Raw genomic sequence first — 20,931 nt, 5'->3', positions numbered from 1 at the left:
TTCCTAAAATTATGTGGTAAACCATTCTGACCTAGGCAAAATGCGTTTTCTGTATTTTAATTAGCCTGCTCCCAGTGACCTATTTGCTATGCCTGCATTGTAGCCGCTTCGACTTTTCCCAAAGGTCATGGTAAGGGTTGTGTCTCCTCTGCCTTTGAGCTGAAACATCAATTACAGAAACACTTTTCCCCTGCACTGGATGCCATATAGTAGACCCATCTTTCATTTGAGACCTCTGAGGTCCACGCTGCAGAATTTGCTCAGTGATTAGAGCTAAGTCAAGCCGTCGTGTGATCTGAGGTGATCCCAACATTTTTAAGTTCTATAAATATTTACACAGAAGATATGGATTTTGTAAGGTATAGGAGAGCGTTTCCATTTTGTGGACATGAAACATTTCTTTGAGCTTTAGGCCACTGTTAGGCACTTTGATAGTTTTAAATGACATGTAAGTAGAAAAACCTGAGGACCAAATAAAGGCTGCAATCAGCTTAGAATCTTATGTCACATTATTATTGAAAATTGCAACCTGTCTATTAATACATATAACCATACAGTATGTTAACTGGGCATTTTGAAGATGACAATATATTGTGTATAAGCATACCTACTGAATTTCTTCCTATCTGTTACTTAGTATGGTGTCTAGAGAAAACGTTCCACTAAATATTTCCAATACTTCATAGGTTGATCAATAGAAAGAAGCCACGACACAAATGGAATGGTTATTTTCGCTGAACAGATAATTCTCCTAACATATGTTTCTAGATCTTTCTGCCAACCATCTGAACACAGCCTGTAATGTTGCTGACTGTGACTAATGCTGAGGCCCTTCCCTAGCAGGCACACACCACCATTTCAAGACTCCCTCCCCAAGGAGGAATGTGTAGCTCAGAGATTCCATCTTCCACTCATGAAGGATGCACTCTTGGGCCATGGCATGTATGCGACAAATTCACATGTGTTAAGTATGTTCTTCTTAGAGATGGTCTGATGTTTTCTCATTCTCATAGCGTACTGGTCATCTCGCCCTTGGATTTTCAAACGCCATGATGCACCGGAGATCATAATCGCCTTCGCCACGAGACACTGTTTCGGTAGTTCTTTCACGATGACAATGCATGAAGGCTTCTGGAAAGGGGTGAGGAAGTATGAAAAAATGTACATAGTACCTCTGATATGTATAGAAAATAAACACATGACACATGAGATAAAATCAATTTGTGGAATTTACTGAATATAATAACTATTTACAAAAAAATAAATAAGAGATATGTACATAAAAATACATGAGCAACCCCCCCCCCCTCCCCCTTAAACTTGTGAATCAAAGGGGAGAGAGCCACAAGCCCCCTGCTGCCTGATGGCCTCTGTGAGGGCCCGCAGTTCTACTCTCATGCCCTCAATCTCCTGAATTAAACAGGGCCTCTGGCCCTCAACGACTCTGATGAGGCCAGCCATGCAGGAGCGAAGCATTGTGACTTCCCTCATGAGGGCTATATTGCTGTCCGTTAGGCCCTGCAAAGCTTTCAAGAGTGCCTGAGATACTGACTGGTCTGGTGGCTCAACTGGGGGTGCTGACTCAGCTATGGGTGGCGATGGGTCAGCTGAGGGTGGTGGCCCAGCTGGAACAGCAACTGGGGCAGCAGCTAGATTCAGCTGCTCATCTTCTTCTGTCTCTTGGGCTTCCTCCTCTTCCTCATTCTCCTCCTCCAACTCTTGGACTTCTAACTCTTCATCGTCATTCAATAACACCACCTGCTCTCCCCTCACCAGAAGCTGGTTGTGCATGCCTGGGTGATAGCCTCCTGCTGAATGAGGTAAACAATTAATAAAGGACTCTTTGAATAAAGATAGTCCAAGACATTGCTACACACATGGGAGAGACTATCTATGCTACTGCAGTGGGCTTGTCTCTTATAGCTACCAAACCAATCACATGTAGGCAGGGGCGTAGCCAGACACTCAATTTTGGGTTGGCCTGGGCATAAGAACTCCGCCCTGTCCCACAAGTGATTGGTCTCTCCCTCTCTCGCCTGCATGCCATATGGTCTCTCACACATCCCTCCTACCCCGCATACCTTTTAAATAGCAGATTTCCACTGGCAGCGAGCAACAACTAATACACACTGCTCATGTTGGCCCCACAGCCTTCCCTCTGATGCAACTTCCTGTTTCCACATAGGCGGGAATACATCAGAGGGAAGGCTGTGGGGCCAACATGAGCAGTATGTATCAGTCACTGCTCACTGCAGGCGAAGATCTGCTATTTACAAGGTATGCAGGAGGGACAGTTGTTGGGAGTTTTCAGTTGGTGGGGCTTGAAGATCCCTGCCAGCCACATCATAAGTGTGCTGCTACTGGGTGGGCCTGAGCCCAAAATGGGTGGGGGCCTGGGCCCACTCACCCTTGGCTACGCCACTGCACGTAGGGCATACAGTTTAACTTTTCTGCAATATATTATTTTTTAAATCATCACTGTAAGCTAGCCAAAGTGAGGAAAGAATCAGGAAATGGCATAATTATGACCCAGACGGCACGTGTTAGCAAAACTGCTATGGAGAAAACAAACAGTATGAAAAATAACAGAAAATGCCAACAATGGCTGTCTTTTGTCACTGTGCTCCCTCTACCAGTGCCACAGATAAAATCCGACACCCAGAGAGGAAGGTAAGAACAGACAGAGAAAAGATATGACACTAGGCGGCAAAACCTGTGAAGAGCTCTCACAAACAAGGAGCAGACTGTTTGAATGGCTGTACAAACCCATGATAATTTACATGATGGCAATGAAACTAAGCTCTAATGAAAGGCAATGATACCATAGCTCTAATGAACCCGTGCACATGGCAAACAAAAATCTACTTGTCGTTATTACCTGAAACCATTTGCAATTTGGATACCAATGGATATGACCTATAATAGGAAGTGGGAACAGCCTCTTACGCAACCCTATGACGTAACACCTCATAATATGGCAAATAGCTATATTCAAATGGACAGATTGCATTATCAGGGGACTGGGCATGCCCCAGTGAGCTATTGGTAAAAACACATTGTAGCAGTATGCCCCCTCCAGCTCTGAATATGTCCTCTTGAAGGTGCAAGGATTTACCGTTCAGTAAATCCAGACTGCCCCAATTTGACTGCCCCTATCGGACTGACTGTTCACTTGTCTTTTAGATTGTAAGCTCTTTGAGCAGGGACTGTCCCTCTATGTTAAATTGTACAGCGCTGCGTAACCCTAGTAGCGCTTTAGAAATGTTAAGTAGTAGTAGTAGTATAGAAACAGATGATACAGCCCATGTGCCTTTAAGAGGCCAGGCTACGAGGGGATGAACTGCTGCTTCAGTTTTAAAGCACGAGTCTTGGGGTAATGAGGCTGGAACAGTAGTGGCTGGAGCCCAGCATAGCAGAAGCTGCGGTATCAAAGTTAGATGAGGAGGAAAAAGGATGAGGGAGAGAGAAATTGAGAGGAGAGAGGGGCCCAAGGACAGGATCCCCAAACCCGGGTTGATTTTTGGCCACTTCCACCCCTGTTTTCAAAACAAATATGCCCATAATACACTGAAGCTTACCTAGTAGTGGCTGGCCTTCCCGCCGTAGCTGGGCCAGAAGCGTTACATCCTGCCGGCGCAGGGCCCGGTACTTGGCTTTAATGGACTCTATCTCCCTCCAGGTTCCTATCTCTCTGTGAGAAACAAAACGTTGTATAAGGCAACAAGATCAGTGAATAGGCACACAATGCAGAGACCCTAGCCCCCTTCCAACATACGTGTTTCAACGATTCTCTGTCTATAACAAACTTCTCTTAGGAAACACCACTAATAACCAATCCTCAGAAACCTCTAGGCAGTATCCCTTAACAAAAATTTTCTTTGCCTCCCAGATCAGCAGCAATTCTGAAGGAAGGAGCAATGGCATTTTTACAATGGTAAATGAGTCACAACTGGTTCACTCCCTTCCCTCCCGGACCCCATGTTCAGCAATCCCCTTGCCACATGGCTGCATTTGAGCTCAGCAGTATTCTCCATTCACTCGTACGTCATCATGAAGCCTGAAGGGCAGTGCGTACGCACAGTGACGTGGCAGTTCTGGCCACTTTTCCCACGCATATTCTTGTGGTTATCACAAACGCTCAAGTGAGGGAAACAGCAGTTAAAAGACAGTAAAGCACACAGCGACACTCCAGCTGTTCCATCCCTTAGAGGTAATGGTCCTGATGCTAGCAAGAGACCCACTCCCAGCTAAACATGTAGAAAACCCCAGAAGGGTTGACAGGCACAGTCAGAGAATCCGTGTAGTACAGCCTTGCTACACCTTTCACCAAGCTCACACCAAAAATGTTTCCGACGGCAGTGTAAAATAGCATGCTTACCTATATATGGTGCAGCGGATGTCCGACCACGCCTTTCTCCTTGCCATGATGCTGCCCCGGCCTCTCCCCGGGGGGAAAAGAATAGCCTCTTTGGCCAGGACAAGCCTGGCCAGCAGGACTTTTTCTTCCAGGGAAAAATTCTCCTCCCTTGTTCGTACCGCCATTTCCAATGCTTTGTCTCCCTTTAGATGGCGCTCTAACCCGCGGGGCCGATGACATACATGTTGAAAGATACACAGAGAAAAGCAACTTATCCGTATATATTCAAGCTTGTACGGATAAAACAGGCTTTGACCGTGCATATGCAACTATCACTAGATAAAATCGGTCATATCCATACATGTTCCAATGGCCACATTATTAATGGATATCGAAAGATGTATGGCTATGACCCACATGTACACACATCTTTGCATATAAACAGCTAAACTGATTGCATCTGAGTTATTTGTGTACGTTCAAAGACATGTGTGTAAAGGCTACCTCTACCAGTTGGTGGAAACTTCAAAAATACATGCACATCTCTTAGCCGTAGACTGCAACATTCACTTGGGTTGCATAAGTGCATTCGTATGCGTATCTTCTCAGCTATTCATGCACAGATATACAGATAAGTAGTCCCTCTTGAAAATTTGTGCTTTATTCGCTTATACAGATATCTTGCTGCTCAGTGGTTTAGTAAATATTAGGTGATATCAGAAAAAGCAAGCTGCCGAAGCCCAGATCAAGATCCTTGAAAACACCTGTCGAGCAGGAAGCTGGGGAGAATAAAGTTAGTTAGGCAGTCACAGAAGGCCTTGCCCAGCATATAGGGGACTACGAGCAATACCAGACTGCCAGTTAAAGCAGTTTGCTCTCACCTACCTGAGGAAGAAGGCATAATAGATGCTGAAACAATACAGTGTCATAATCAAACAGCTGATACCAGCTGCCACCACACTGAAGAGGAGGATGAAAACCAAGCACTGAATTCTTCAGTTTTTGAGCTTCTAAAAAGACATGGCAGTAGCCTGCAGAGAGTGCTACTACCAACCTTAACCACCTTACAGGGTAGACTGGATGGGTCATTTCAGTCTTTATCTGAACATGCTCAGCTGACTCCGTGAGCACAACCAGATTTATCCCCGGATGCAGCAGTATGAAAACTGTGAAACGGTGGCCAATGTCGGGGAGACCTCGGAGTTTTGCTGACAGTACAGAGAGCGCCATTCTTTCTTTGAATTTTGAAATTAAATTCATAAAAAAAGTTTAAAACTTAAATGTTAAAAGGGAAGGTGGAAGATATTTTTAGCCGATGATTGAAGATAAACGGGCACTGAAAGTTAAAACATGTTTTGTCTTGAGGATTTTCCTTCCTTTTTTCAAGACAAATATATCTATATCTTGTTTTTGGGAGCTGTTGCACTGAACATATTTATCCTAGTGAAGTACTGTTGTAGATAGGTGGATAGTCTTTATCTGCCGTCATCTACTACAACACAATATACAAGTGTCTCAGACTTCAGGTACATATGCAGAAAGTCACACTATTTCATGTCTACACTCAGAATCCTGACCTGAATCAAAATATGGCTGGAAATTTGCCTCCTACAAGGGTACCTGACATACATCCTTCACTTGCTGAGGCTCCTAGTAGGCATATAGGATTAGATTCAACATAAGGTGCCGAAAGAATGGGTGCCAAATAGTGCGCCTAGGCAGTTTATAGAATACGCCAAAGTGCTTGGTCTGGTGACTAAATTTAGGCTCAGCCACACTTACGCCACAATGCCCATACCTAATTTATGCGCGGATCGGGCATATACTATAATAGCGAGAATAGTTTAGGAATGCTTAAGAACCGCCCATTCCAAGGCCATGCCCCTTTTCACATCTGAGTCGTAGAATTTACATGCATCACTTTATAGAATACGCCTAGCAAGGTGTGAGTGTAGATTCTAATTAAAGCCAATTAGTGCCCATAATTGCTTGTTAAGTCACCAATTATCAGCGCAGATTGACTTGTTATTTAATTAAGTTGTGCGCAGAATACAGAATACACCTGGATTTCCACACACAGCTTATAGCCCCATATATGGAATCTGGGGACGGGGGAAGGGAGGTAATCCAAATCACTGTTATGAAATGACACATGGCTATATTTAGAATAGCGTAACAAAGAGAGGGAACTGAGTATAAGCAAAGCCCAACCAAAAAAAAAAAAAAAACCAGCAGGTGCGGTAGCACTGAAACATGGCCCGTGTCGGGTCTCTCTTCAATCAAATTTCATTATTAAAGGATTTTTTTAATACAAGAACTGTATCCCTTTTGTTTTTAAAGGCCCTTTGTGCTGTTTTTTTTTGTTATATTTAGAATAGCTGCACCGCAAGATTCCGTCTACTTTTACAGGAATTCCTAGGGGTGTAGTCTGGGTGCATATGGGATGTGCATGTGAATTTTATAAAATACACAAGTACATGTGGGGAGTACATGCACACATTTAAACTTTCTTTGGAGCAGGTATAAATTTTTATATATGCATTTGTGCACTACTGGGCGGGGGGGGGGGTCCTCAAATCTAGTCCACAAGCTAGCTTGGTTTTTAGGATTCCCTTAATGAATATGTATGAGATCCATTTGCATGCAATGGAAGCAGCGAATGCAAATAGATCTCCTACATATTCAACAGTGGAAATCCAGAAAATCAGGCTGCGTTGTGGACCTCAAGGACTGGATTTGAGGACCCCCTACTCTGAAGAGTTAATTTTTTTGAACAGGCCATCTATCTATGAAGACCTTGTAGGCACCTTTTTTTTTTTAAAGACATATAGGCACACTTCTAAATCTTTACAAAACACTATGACAAAAGTGGTAGACATCATGCCTAGGATAAAGCTGCAGACATTTCCGCCCAATGTCACCTTGGGAGCAGGTATTTAAATGTTACTACACGTAAAGGAGCATTTTCAAAAGAGGGTCCAAAAGTCAGAATGGGACATCCCACTCATAAAAGCCTCAAAAAAAACCTGTCTATCTCACAGCCATTTTCGAACAGGAAAACACAAGGGTTTCCTGTTCAAAAACACATGAGAACGCCCGAAATGAGCAGCCACTTTCCAAAATAAAAGTCCAAATTACAAACACCAAAAAAAAAATAGATACAAGGACATCCGTCTTGCAGCATTTGAACAAGAATGGCCAGACAAACGTCTCTGAAGAGCAGAGGGGTAGTCTAGCGGTCAGTGCAGTGGACTTTATTCCAGGGCATCCAGCCTCATATTCCACTGCAACTCATATTTTAATTGGAGAGCCCTCCAGAGACAGGGAAATACCTACTGTACCTGAATGTGCACCACCTCAATAGCCCTCAGGCTTGCAGATGTCTAATATATAGGTATATTTCTGGTTCTGGAGGACTTACAATTTAAAGGTAAAAATAACAGAGTTGAAGTGGGATTTGAACCTGGGTGCCCTGGTATACAGTCCACTGCACCGACCACTGGGTTACCCTCCAGATCCGCTTGCTGCTGTGTTGAGCATGCTCATAATATCTGATGCTCAGGGTTGCCAGGTTGAAAAAATTTTCCCCACCCAAACGAGCCCAAAACCCACACAAAATTAAACCCAGCCCCCGTCATCAACTCCGCCCCCCCGGCGTACCCTCGACATCATCAACCCTGCCCTGTCACTAACCCCGCCCCCGATGTCACTAACCCCACCCCCAACGTAGCCGCCGTCACTAACCCAGCCAATAGAAGCCCCAGAAAACCGCCCAATCCGCAACACGGCTTTTTAAAAGCTGCCCAATTTCCCGCAGCCAGCAAAAATTGCCCCCAACGGGTCGGGGAAAGCCGCCCAATTGGGCGGGAAACCCGCAGACCTGGCAACCTTGCTCATGCTGTCAAGGTGGTTGGAGTCCCCTTCCGGTGTCCCTTTCAGGGTGAGGGAGGGGGGACAGTAACACTGGGGGATGCATGAAAGGTCATGCCTTAACTGCTCCAGTGGTCAGCTGCTCAATCAGAGCACCTTTTTGTACAGTGGACGTGATAAACAGGTCTAAATAAAAACATCCTTCTTGTTAGACTCTATCAATTATTGCTGTTGGATATCCTAATTTTGGGCCCTCCCTAGTCCTGCCCAAAACATGCCCCCTTGCTATTTGGTTGCACTGCAGTGTACAGCATCCAAATTCTGCTGTTACAAAATTACAAGTTGGATGTTTTGAGCAGATGGACTTTGGGGGGGCATTCTGGGACATCCATCTGCTTTGAAAATGAGCACCAAAGTGTGTGATACTGTATAAACCACGACTCTGCCTGTGTTCTGCCGAAACGACACTTCTGAATACATCTATGCATGGCCTGTGTAAAGTATGCGCCTTCCTACTCCCTTCTCCTTGACCCGACTACTTTTCGTAGGGTCCTACTCACTTCTCCTTGACCTTCCAGACATTAAACACATGACAACTCCTTTATAAAATTATCCCCACAGAGGACACTTTTCAAAGGCATTTCTGTGCATAAAAGGAGGTTTTATCCAATTAAAGGTTCCAAAATTTTTAAGCGGGAACCATTCAAACAAATCTAATATTCACTTAACACTAACATTGTGCTTATATTCAATCTGAAATCAGGAACATGTAGTATCAGCATCTCCATCATCTCAAGAGCTCAGAAGTAACTCGTTTCATTTGGGATCACAGTCCTATGACTTGCCCACTTCCTCATCGGTCTTGAACAGTTTTTAAATTTTATTTGAAAAATGTTTTTAGCAATTTTAATATTTAAAATAAAACAGCCATACTTAGTTGGCACAGAGAGACCCACAACCAACATGAATCATGTTTCACCAATGGGCTGCATCAGGGTTAAACCTCTATCTCTGAATGTGTCTCCATGGAAATCAAAATGGCTTCCGCTCAGAAATGGGGCTTAAAAAAAAAAAAACACCTTCCAACCACATATGCACACAGCCACATACCAGAGATATTCCTGAGGGAAGGGGAAAGGGTAGGGTAGAGACCACCCTTACACACATACTTTTAGATTTCCAAAAAGTATTACCATAAAGTATTTACAGAAAAAGAACCCACAAACAGTAGGTGTGTACTTTCTCTGGGTCAATTCACACAAAAAAAACCCTTTCCCTTCTGTTGTAAAACGTGCAGACAGAGCACCGGCACATGCACCTTAACCTTTTCAATTCTCTCCAAATATGCCCCCAAATTAATGCTTTAGCATTAATTTCTGCTCTGGCAGAAAGTGTTTTCTGTTTTGGGATGTTTTGATAGCACTTTGGGGATTGTGTATAGTAGGTGTTTATTTTCAACTCTGATAACCACCTCAGATATAATTTCTGAACTACTATTTGTCTCCAACCTAATCTGAGGTCAATGCAGCCAGAATAGTGGCACTGTGTTTCCACTTGACTTATGTGCTCCCAATTATTCCCTTGGCTGCAGTTTCATCCATCATCAATGTAAGATCCCTGATTCCTGTGCCTACAGAGCTAGAGTCTCCAGTGATCTGGGCTCCTAATATACTTCTCATGTAGAAAACAAACACAAATTTGGAACTAAAGACCTCTACAAACTTCAGCAGAGGCAGGTACAAAGCCACGCTAACATCTTCTGGTAGCAATGGAGATGACAGTATCTATTAACCTGCAGATGAGAGTCTAGCATTAGGTGATCTTGGCTCCTTAACAACAAGTAAATCCAAGGGTTGTCATTGAGGTTATTACCTGGAGAGATGGGAAAGTCCCAAAAATTAAAATCAAAATAACTAGATGAGGGACGGTGAAAACCTTTCTCAGACCTATCACCGAGACAATGTTCCTCATGTCTCATGAAGGTTTTCACTACATGCTGTTTCATGTCATCATCTGCTTATTTCTGTTTGAGAAGGCTGTTAATGCCTGAAAGCTAGCCAAAAAAAAAAAGTATTAAGTCCAATAAAAGGGTATTACCTTACACTATTTGTGTGCCAACCTTTATTTCCATGTAGTTTAATAAACATTAAGTAACGGAACAGTCTGTCACTGCAGCTCAAATGTGAAACCAGTAAATCAGCATTTCGGACACACCTGAAAGACATTTTGCTGCTTAAGGCTTTTTATAATTCTGATTGATGATGTATTTGTGATCTGTTTCGAGCTCTTAGGTTTTCTTTATTTGTTGATTGTTATTTTATGAATGTTTTATTGTAGCCCACCCTGGATAAGAGCGGGCTAAAAAATAATAAATCTAATCTAATGGTGGCATCTACCGATACCAGATGGGTAGTGTTCCCACATACAGAGGAATTCTTTTGTGTATTATGTTGCCACTCACTGGTTGTATTAAATATTGCATATGTGTATTCATTAACCAATCAAACACATGATTACAGACTAAATGAGTGATTTGCTATCTGTATCCATACAGCAAAAAACAAAACAGATAGCCGCAGGGTAACATACTTAGCTGATGGAAAAAAAATGGAATCTTCATAGGATGTTTAGAAAGAATTTATTGCATTTATTGTTGTATCCGTTTTACAAGTTTATAACACATCCTATCAGTGGTTGATGCGATACAAGGGTTTCAGCAGGAATTCACTGATAAATGGATGAAACTGTCATTCATAATAGGTGGCATTCTTCATGTCATATGTATCTATGATAAAATCTAAGCTGCATAAGGCTTTTATGAAACATAAGAATGAAAAAAACATACTCAGTGCTATACTAATGCTTATGCACTTCAAAATTTACAATAAAGACAAATTACAAAAATATATCAGTGTATTTGCTATTACTTCCTCGACCGTCCTCATTAAGTTGAATAGTTATACATGAAAAAGTCAAGTAACACAATAGTAACACCATATCCCAGTATCCTAAAAGAGAATCAACTGGTGATTTCAAAATAAAACTCATTTGCATATACAAAGATAATGCAAAGGCATAATGATGTAATGAACTATTTGTCAAGGTTCTGAGATACTGCTCTCCACCTAACAAATGTAAAGACGACAGAATACAATATTCATAATTATATGGGGTAGAAGGTCCAGGTGTATCCTCCAATTTATTAAGAATCAGCCTCTACTGGACTAGAATTTCATAAATCTTCACTCTCAACTACCAGAGGGTTTTTTTTTTCATCCCCATTTTATCATCTCCATCACTGCCATCTAGCTTAGCCATCACAGCAATAAACCTGTATTCAGAGATCAAACACTTGAGGTCATACAGAGGGCAATATCCAATATCTTTTCCATGGATACAGAAACATTACAGCCACAGCAGTGAGGGCTCTGGATACGGCTCAAACTGTACTTTTATCACAGACTGGAAGCATTCCCTGGGTTAGACAGAGGTTACGTTAACTTTGATTATTTAAACCTACATATATCGTTACATTTCTGTGTGTCTGTCTCTCTGTGTCCAAAAATTATCTAAAGAGAAAGCAAGAATCAAAGCAAAATGTACCCAATTAAATTTGCTTTAAATATGGTGGAACCCTGCAGATAAAAAGCAACCTCAGAATTTGTACCTAGGCATTCAGTGGTATTTATCATATACTGCACAACCCTGACTTCTGGGCTTTTAGGCAAACAGGACATGCCCAAGTCACACCTGTTCCCCACTCTCTCTGCTATCACCGCCCAAGCTATGCCCACTCTGCACCCCCTTGGATGATGTCACCAGATATGATACCTTGACCTGCCCAAGCCCTGCCCCTTTTGAATAGCCACACCCCTTGTCCCACCTTATTACATAGCCCCACCCTTTTGCATAGCTCTGTCCCCAAACCCCACACCTTTTCGTGATGTCACGTGAAGTGCCATCAGAGCCACAACTATTTTCTAAGATGGCAGCCACTATTGTTTCCACTACTAGCTGCCATTTTGGATGGGGTCATGTGATGGGAAGTGAAGTCAAAAAACCTTGATACTGCCCCCCTACAGCCTCAGTGGAATTTATTTGCACATACACAGATTAACTTTTTTTTTTCTCACAGGAAAGGAAAAATAGACATGTTTTTCTTTTATGTTTCTTCCCAAAAAAAAGGAGACCTTTTTTAAAGCTGGATTGTGTTAGGTTCATCTGCTTTTAAGAATGATAGAATGGACTAACCTGCTGTACAAAGCCTCCCTGCTTTTTCAAGAGAGATCGCAATGGCTCTGTTGTAAAAAAAAAAAAAAAAATCATTCCATCTGCAGTCACCCTACGTTAGGGTTACCATATTTTGTCCTCTGAAAAAGAGGACACATGACCCGCCCCTGCCCCACCCACACCCCGCCCCCTGTCACATATTCCCCTCCCCCCAGGTCACGTATACCCTCCCCTGTCCCCCCTGTCCCCCCCCCCCGTCACTTCCCCTCACTATCTACTGCCCTGGTGGTCTAGTGACCTCTTCAGGGCAGGAAAGAGCCCCCTCTTTCCTGCCCGGAGCTCTGTCCTTGCCCTGCATCCTGTTGCTGTGACAGTCTCGGGCTTCAAAATGGCCACCGAGAGTTGAAGTCTCGCGAGGCTGCTTCAACTCTCGGCAGCCATTTTGAATCCCGAGACCATCACAGCAACAGAATGCAGGGCAAGGCAGCGCTCCGGGCAGGAAAGAGGGGGCTCTTTCCTGCCCCAAAGAGGTCACTAGACCACCAGGGCAGTAGATAGTAAGTAAGGGAAGGGGAGGTGACGGGGGGGGGGGGGGGGGCAGGGGAGTGGCAGAGCCTGGATTCCCTGTAAGTTTGTTGATGGCTAGGGAAAAATGGAGGGGGTCAGGAAGGAGGATGCAGACCTAGGCACAGCTCATGGGCTTCTGTCTGTAAAATTTTAACACATTGCCTTACGGCTATTGAGCAAATCCCTCTATAAAAATCATTTGTTCTGCCATTCAACTGCTAAAAGCAAAATAAAGCATTCAGATTTACATCCTTTTGAAAGAAAAAGAAAAAAGAAAACAAATGCCTATTTTCTTTCTGTGTTGGATGGCTAGGGAGAAGGAGGGGAAAGGATATCTGTGTAACTTTTTCTCTAGTACTGAAAAAGCAGCGAGAGAGATGTTGCAATCTCTCTGTTATGATCTCTCTTGAAAAAGCAGGGAGGAAAAGTACATCTGCCTTACGGTGACTGCTTAAGTCCATACTTCTTGGAAGGGGGCAGATCCATGATTCCCAGTTAATTTTTTTACTAGCTAGGGAAAAGAGAAGGAGACTACAGACCCTATTGATCTCACACAGAAAGCATCATGTTTGCTGGAAAAAGCAAAGAGCTCTTGGAAAAAAAAGCAGGACCGTGAGAATGCTTAGAACAGCCCCGTAGGATAGATGCAGATGGAATGATTTTTTTGTTTGTTTACAACACAGCCATTGCGATCTCTCTTGAAAAAGCAGGGCAGCTTTGCACACCAGGCTAGACCTTCCCTGTCATTCTTAAAAGCAGACAAACCTAGCATGATCCAGCTTTAAAAAGGTGTCCTTTTTTTTGAAAGAAAAAAAAGAAAGAAAAACAAATGCCTATTTTTCCATTCCTGTGAGAAAAATAAATGTTAAGCTGCGCATGAGCAAATAAATTCTGCCGAGGCTGTAGGAGTTTTTTTGACATTACTTCCCATCCATGTTACCCCATCCAAGATGGCGGTTAGTAATGGAAACAAGAAGTGATGTGATGTAAACAGTAGCGACCAAAATCTTGGAAAAGGGGGGTGGCTCTGATGGCTCTTCCCATGAACCCACCAAAAGGAGTGGGGTCCGGGGCAGGGCTATTAAAAAAAAAGGAACAGGGTTTGAAGCAGAGCCATGCAAAAAGAGGGACAATAGGCATGGCTATGCAAAAGTTGGGGCTTGGGTGGGGTCAAGGAGTCATATCTGGTGTCATCCAAGGGGATGGGGGAGTGGGCGTGGCTTGGGTATGACATCACCAGAGGGGCAGGGTAGGCGTGGCTTGTGCATGTCCTTACTTCCGATTGGCTGAAAACCCAGAATTGGGTGTGTCACCTGTCAAAATCAATTAATTTTGACAAATGCAGGTGAGATACACTACTGACATCTTGCCAAGAAATTTTAAAAGCATCCTTTGCAGAGTGTACACCAGGGGCGTATCTGCGTGGGGCCACAGGGGCCTGGGCCCCCGCAGATTTCGCCCTGGACCCCCCTACCACAGACCCTATCCACCTCCCCCGCCCGCCCGCCACCAACCCGTCGCCGATCTTTGCTGGCGGGGGACCCCAAGCCCCCGCCAGCCGAAGTCCTTTCTTCCGTGCAGGATGCAAGTTGCAATGCTTCCTGTTCTTCTGAGTCTGACGTCCTGCACGTACAACGTGCAGAACGTCAGACTCAGAATTTGGAATTCAGTCTGACGTCCTGCGCGTTGTACGTGCAGGACGTCAGACTCAGAAGAACAGGAAGCGTTGCAACTTGCAGCGGCGCAGCCTGCGTGGAAGAGAGGACCTCGGGGTCCCCCACCAGCAAAGGTAAGTGACAGCAGTGGGGGAGGGTGTCATTGGTGGTGAGGGGGGGTCCGGAAATGGCGGGGGGGGGGGGGGAGCGGTGGCGCCGGGGGGGGGGGGGCTAAAATGTGCCCCCTCCCTCTGGCTCTGGCCCCCCCTACCGCCCGAGTCCAGATACGCCCCTGGTGTACACTTTCTCCTTCTGTTGCTATCATCACTTGAGGGCCCCTTTTACTAAGCTGCGAAAAAAAGGGGGCCTGCGGTGGCGTCGGTGAGTGGATATGAAGCACATTAAGGCAGTGGCGCAGCCACAGGTGGGCCTGGGCCCACCCATTTAGGGTTCAAGCCCACCCAACAGTAGCACACGTTTAGCGGTAGCTGGTGGGGATCCCAAGCTCGGCCAGCTGAAGACTTCGCCCTGATGGTAACGAAAACACTACTCTCCACGATACTGGCACCTGCGCATGCTCAGTTTTCAGCATGTGCCTGCTGCAGACTGCCAAGCTGGAAAGAAGCGTTTTCCTGCCAGCTGAGATTTTTTTGGTGGTGGTGGTTGAGGAGGAAGAAGAACACTTGGTGCCCACCCACTTCTTGCCTAGGCCCACCCAAAATCTGTTGTCTGGCTATGCCCTTGCGCCAAGGCCCTTATTTAACACAGCATGTCAAAGTTATTTAAAGAAATGGCCTTGCAGGGACCTTTTTAATGACTGTAAGGGTTCCCACGTTAACCCAGTGGTAACTGGGAGGAACCGATTACCGCTAGGTAAGCCCGAGAGCTACAAAAATAAACATTTTTTTTTGTTACGCTGGAAATGGCATGCGCTGGAGGCAGGAACTACAGTTGGGCTCTTGCGGTAGTCCCGAATTGGCTCTACCACCACCGCTTTGTAAAAGTTCCTTGATGAGCTCACATTATAGGATAAGGAGAACATGTTTTGCAACAGATTACATAACATTAATGACATCTAACTCTTTTCCTTGATACAGGCTGTAACTGAAATATATGCAAGGATATGTTATGAACAAGTTGTTTATATGTGGAATCAATTTAACTCTCTGTCTTCCTGGATTTTGATAATTTTTGTTCATTTTTCTTTATTAAATGCTGTGGGCCCACAGCCTCCCATGATTCCGCAACAGCGGGAAAGGCTGCAAAGTCCAGTCCTTCATGTGGAAGTGCTGCAGAGGATCAGGAATCAGGCAGAGGTGATGGTACATTTAAAATCCCTCCCTCTTCCCACTCTCATTGATAGGAGGAGGAAAATGACAGTTGTGCTAAATCCTTCCCTTCCACCATCTTTGGCCTGAATGTTTGAAGCAAAGGATTCAAAGCAGTTGGGTTTGCGGCATCAGTGGGAAAAGACATGTCTCACCACAATACATCGCTCCTTCTCCTCCTACCACCAGGGCAAGAAGGGGGAGGTATTTTAAATCCTGGAGAAAGGGGTTGTATAAGGGAGTTGGGATGGATAGAGAAGGGGAAGAAGGCGTAAAGCTCTTAAGTGAGTAGATGTTAAGGGAGACAAGACAGTGTACAGGGAGAGGAAGGACACAGTGAAAATGTAAGGGAGTTATAGGATCTAGAGGGTTATAGGAGAGTGGGGGATGAGGAATTGAAATTGCTTTGATATGTTATTGGGAATCATAGGTTTTGGGCAGTGTGACAGGTTAGAGGGGTATGTGTGAAGAAGTGACGGGATGCAGAGGGTGCAGGGAAAGTAACTGAGGGTATATGAGGTGAGATATGGGGGAGAGGTGGATACAGAGGTGATGTGAAGGGTAATGGGGATCAGAAGGACTCTGAAAGAGGTCATTCCTTTATCTACTGATCCCCATTCTCCCTATCCATCCTCAATCAAGGCTTTCCTCTTTCTTCTCCACCCTTTCAGGAATCCCCATACCCTCACCATTTTCCCTTTTTCCCCTCTGTTTCATGATTCACCCATTCTCCCCCCTCTATCTCTCTCTACACCCCTATCCCTCTACCCATACTGCTTGAGATCTCTTCACCGTTTCTTTCTTTTGACGTCCTCTTCCTCTACATTCCCCAGATCCCTTCTGTAACCCAGTGTCCCTTTCCTCCCTCCCTAGCATCACACACTAAGATCCCTTCTCTCAATAAAGGGCTAAATAAATTAAATCGTGTAAACAAAATGCCAAAAATCTACATATGTGGTGGGGCATTTTCAATACGATGCCTAAATTCAATTTTGGACGTTTTGCTGACAATGTCCAAAAATCAAGCGGTGAACATAGCAATTTTCAAACCAGAAAAAGTCTCTCTTTTTTTTTTGTTTCAAAAATGGCCATTTGCTAGATACTTTTGAGCTCAGTGTATCTATCTTTTTGGACCATTTTCGGGGGGGGGGGGGGGGGGCAGTGGCGTAGCCAGAAGTCAATTTTTGGGTGGGCCAACAGGTTGGATGGGTGGGCACTAGACAGTGGTTTGCTGGTAAATGTTTAACAACAGGCTCTCTCCCCGGTCCACCTCTGCGCCCCCCCCCCCCCTCAAAATTGCAGAGCTGGCTATAGCCGGGGAGAGAGCCTGGGGGGGGGGGGGGGGAGGCAATGCATTACTCTCTCCAGGAAAAAAAAAAAATTAAATGATCCCAGGTTCCAATCTAATTCATGTTTAATGTGGGATAATATGCCATAAATAAGTAAATAAATAAATATAAACTTTTAATGTTGAGCACCTGATTCTCAAAGTGGACATATTCCAAACACTATAATGAAAATAAAATGATTTTTTTTCTACCTTTGTTGTCTGGTGACTTTGTTTTTCTGATCATGCTGGCCCAGTATCTGATTCTGCTGCTATCTGTCCTCTTAACTCCGTTTCCAGAGCTTCCTTTCCATTTATTTCTTTACTTTCCTCCTTTCTTCTTCATTTCTTGCTCTACATCCGTAAGTAAAAGCTGGGTCCTCTGCAGACTTGACTGTCCAGTGGATCCAGCTTCTGCCTATTTTCTCCATCCATGTGCTGTTTTTCTCCTCTCTTCCTTTTCCCTCATATATCCTTCCTCTCTCTTCCCTCCCCTCCATCCATGTCAGCATTTCTTCTCTCTCCCTTTCCCTCCATCCATGTGCATCTCCTTCCTCCGTCTTTCCTCCCCTCCATCCATGTCCAGAATTTCTTCTTTCTCCCCTCCATCCATGTGCATCTCCTTCTGTCTTCCCTTCCTTCCCCTCCATCCATGTCCAACAATTCTCTCCCTGCCCTCCCCTCCATCCACCCATGTCCAGCAACCATCCTCTCTCCACTGCCCTTCCTTCCATCCATGTCCAGCAACTCTCTTCTACCCTCCCCTCTATCCACCTATGTCCAACAACTCTCCTCTCCCCTGCCCTCCCCTCTATCCACCCATGTCCAGCAACTCCCCTGCCCTCCATTCATCTATCCATCCATATCCAGCAATTCTCCTCTCTCCCCTGCCCTCCCCTCCATGTCCAGTAATTTCTCCTCTCTCCCTGGTCCTTGTCCTCCCATCCATGTCCATCGATGCTCCTCTCTCCCCTTTGACCACCTCCCTCTCATTCCCTCTCCAGCACTCCCATTCCCCCCTCTGTCTCTCCCTTACCCAGTCTCCTAAATTCCTCCCCCATCTTTCACCCACTTCATTAGTCCCCCATTCCCCATACTCTGTACTTACCACCCCTCCCAGTCCCATCCATCTTCTGCTCCTTCCCTCAGCTCACTACCCCTCCCGGTCCCATCCTTCCCTCTGCTGAATAAAGAAGACAATGTGGATGCAGACAGCACAGCAGCTCACTGGTTTGCTTGCTGTGCTTTAAGTGAATGGTGACGGCTGCGCAGGGGAGTAGAAACAGAGATTTTAAAAAAATGGCTTCCTTCTGTAGTTGCAGCGGCGAACTGGCGGGCGGCGGCACTAAAAGCATAAAGCAGCGAAGCTCTTCGATTCCATCCTTCGCTTTCCGTTTCCTGCCCTCTCAGCGTCCCGCCCGCTCGAAAGGAAATGACATCAAAGGAAGGCGGGACGCTGAGAGGGCAGGAAACGGAAAGCGAAGGATGGAATCGAAGAGCTTCGCTGCTTTATGCTTTTAGTGCCGCTGCCTGCTAGTTCGCCGCTGCTGCAAGTCTGGAGAGATCAGCTGGGTGGGCGGGCGGGCCTGAGCTGAAATTCCACCCAGGCCCACCCGTAGCTACGCCCCTGGGGGGGGGGGGGGGAAACAAAAAGAGAGAGAAAAATGCACAAAAACAAGTCATTGAGATACAGGGGAGGGGGGCAGCATTCTTAGTAGGCTGGCTGCACAGACATCCCAACAATAGCAGTGGGGCACCCTAGATGGCACTGCAGTACACTTCACATAAAAGGTCCCAGATACACATCTCACCCTTACCCCTTATATTGCATGGCAAGCCCTCCAAAGCCCACCAAAAACCTAGTGTACCTACTACTACTACTATTTAACATTTCTAGAGCGCTACAAAGTGTACGCAGCGCTGTACAAACACAGAAGAAAGACAGTCCCTGCTCAAAGAGCTTACAATCTAATAGACAAAAAGTAAAGCATTTAAATTTAAAATATTTAAGCAGTCAAGCACAAGAGAACAGTCACAGAAGGACAGAAGATGTTGAAGGGTGGTCAGTGTGATTAGGTGTAACTCTGGTTGGAGTAGTGGGAGAAGGTGATAGAAGAATAGAAATGGGTGAGGTAAAGTAATGAGTGGGTTGATAGGGAGGTTATATAAGACATGTCACTCTAGGGGTGGGTGGGTAGAGGGGTAGGGTGGGTAGGATTAAGTCTAAAGCAGGAGAAGGTATTCTCTGCAGCCTATCTGTGAGATGGAAAATGCTCTCTGAAGCTGCTGCTATAAGTTGTTAGTTTTCTCTCCCTGAAAGAGATCCAAGCCACACCCACGAAGTTCAAACTGTCAGTGGGGAGGGTGAGGGGAGGAAATGGCAGTGCTTGATGAAAAAGAGAGCTCAGTTTGATAGGAGATATACTATAGGATGTCATTCTGAGGCCAGGCTAAGTCTAAAGCAGGAGAAGGTATTCTCTGCAGCCTATCTGTGAGATGGAAAATGCTCTCTGAAGCTGCTGCTATAAGTTGTTAGTTTTCTCTCCCTGAAAGAGATCCAAGCCACACCCACGAAGTTCAAACTGTCAGTGGGGACGGTGAGGGGAGGAAATGGCAGTGCTTGATGAAAAAGAGAGCTCAGTTTGATAGGAGATATACTATAGGATGTCATTCTGAGGCCAGGCTAAGTCTAAAGCAGGAGAAGGTATTCTCTGCAGCCTATCTGTGAGATGGAAAATGCTCTCTGAAGCTGCTGCTATAAGTTGTTAGTTTTCTCCCCCTGAAAGAGATCCAAGCCACACCCACGAAGTTCAAACTGTCAGTGGGGAGGGTGAGGGGAGGAAATGGCAGTGCTTGATGAAAAAGAGAGCTCAGTTTGATAGGAGATATACTATAGGATGTCATTCTGAGGCCAGGCTAAGTCTAAAGCAGGAGAAGGTATTCTCTGCAGCCTATCTGTGAGATGGAAAATGCTCTCTGAAGCTGCTGCTATAAGTTGTTAGTTTTCTCTCCCTGAAAGAGATCCAAGCCACACCCACGAAGTTCAAACTGTCAGTGGGGACGGTGAGGGGAGGAAATGGCAGTGCTTGATGAAAAAGAGAGCTCAGTTTGATAGGAGATATACTATAGGATGTCATTCTGAGGCCAGGCTAAGTCTAAAGCAGGAGAAGGTATTCTCTGCAGCCTATCTGTGAGATGGAAAATGCTCTCTGAAGCTGCTGCTATAAGTTGTTAGTTTTCTCCCCCTGAAAGAGATCCAAGCCACACCCACGAAGTTCAAACTGTCAGTGGGGAGGGTGAGGGGAGGAAATGGCAGTGCTTGATGAAAAAGAGAGCTCAGTTTGATAGGAGATATACTATAGGATGTACCTAACTGTACACCACTACAATAGCCCTCTAGGATGCAGATGTGATTACAATAGGTTTTTGGTGGGTTTTGGATGGCTCACACTTTCCAACATGTGTGTTAGAGTGGATTATGGGCCTGGGTCTTCCGCTCCACTACACTGACCACTAGGCTACTCCAGGGGGACCTACTTGCTGCTCTAATAGGCCTGGACATAACTTCTGAAGCTGTCATAGAGACTGTTGTGTACT

The 20,931-nt window shown here is 45.0% G+C and overlaps 1 protein-coding gene across 1 annotated transcript; it reads right to left on the bottom strand.

Moving 5' to 3' along the window:
• Positions 1–1,229: 1,229 nt before the first annotated feature.
• On the bottom strand, positions 1,230–12,367 carry LOC115465493. The gene is made up of 4 exons (XM_030195999.1): positions 10,100–12,367; positions 4,379–4,574; positions 3,579–3,691; positions 1,230–1,811 (listed from the first exon to the last, which is right to left on the bottom strand). The coding sequence occupies exons 1-4, from the start codon at positions 10,230–10,232 to the stop codon at positions 1,315–1,317; spliced, it is 939 nt and encodes a 312-aa protein (XP_030051859.1). The 5' UTR covers positions 10,233–12,367; the 3' UTR covers positions 1,230–1,314.
• Positions 12,368–20,931: the final 8,564 nt, after the last annotated feature.

This window comes from Microcaecilia unicolor, chromosome 1 (genome assembly GCF_901765095.1).
Source record: "Microcaecilia unicolor chromosome 1, aMicUni1.1, whole genome shotgun sequence".
In the NCBI taxonomy this organism is placed as follows: domain Eukaryota; kingdom Metazoa; phylum Chordata; class Amphibia; order Gymnophiona; family Siphonopidae; genus Microcaecilia; species Microcaecilia unicolor.
Note: the sequence above shows the minus strand (reverse complement) of the source record. Positions and strands in the feature narration are given on the sequence as shown.

Excerpts from the sequence above, each read along its gene's own strand:
- LOC115465493 (XM_030195999.1), bottom strand. The coding sequence starts at position 10,232 with ATGAAACAGCATGTAGTGAAAACCTTCATGAGACATGAGGAACATTGT. Across the intron at positions 4,575-10,099 it reads GGACTTTCCCATCTCTCCAG|AGCGCCATCTAAAGGGAGAC; the intron begins GTAATAACCTCA and ends CCCGCGGGTTAG. Across the intron at positions 3,692-4,378 it reads ATCCGCTGCACCATATATAG|AGAGATAGGAACCTGGAGGG; the intron begins GTAAGCATGCTA and ends TGTTTCTCACAG.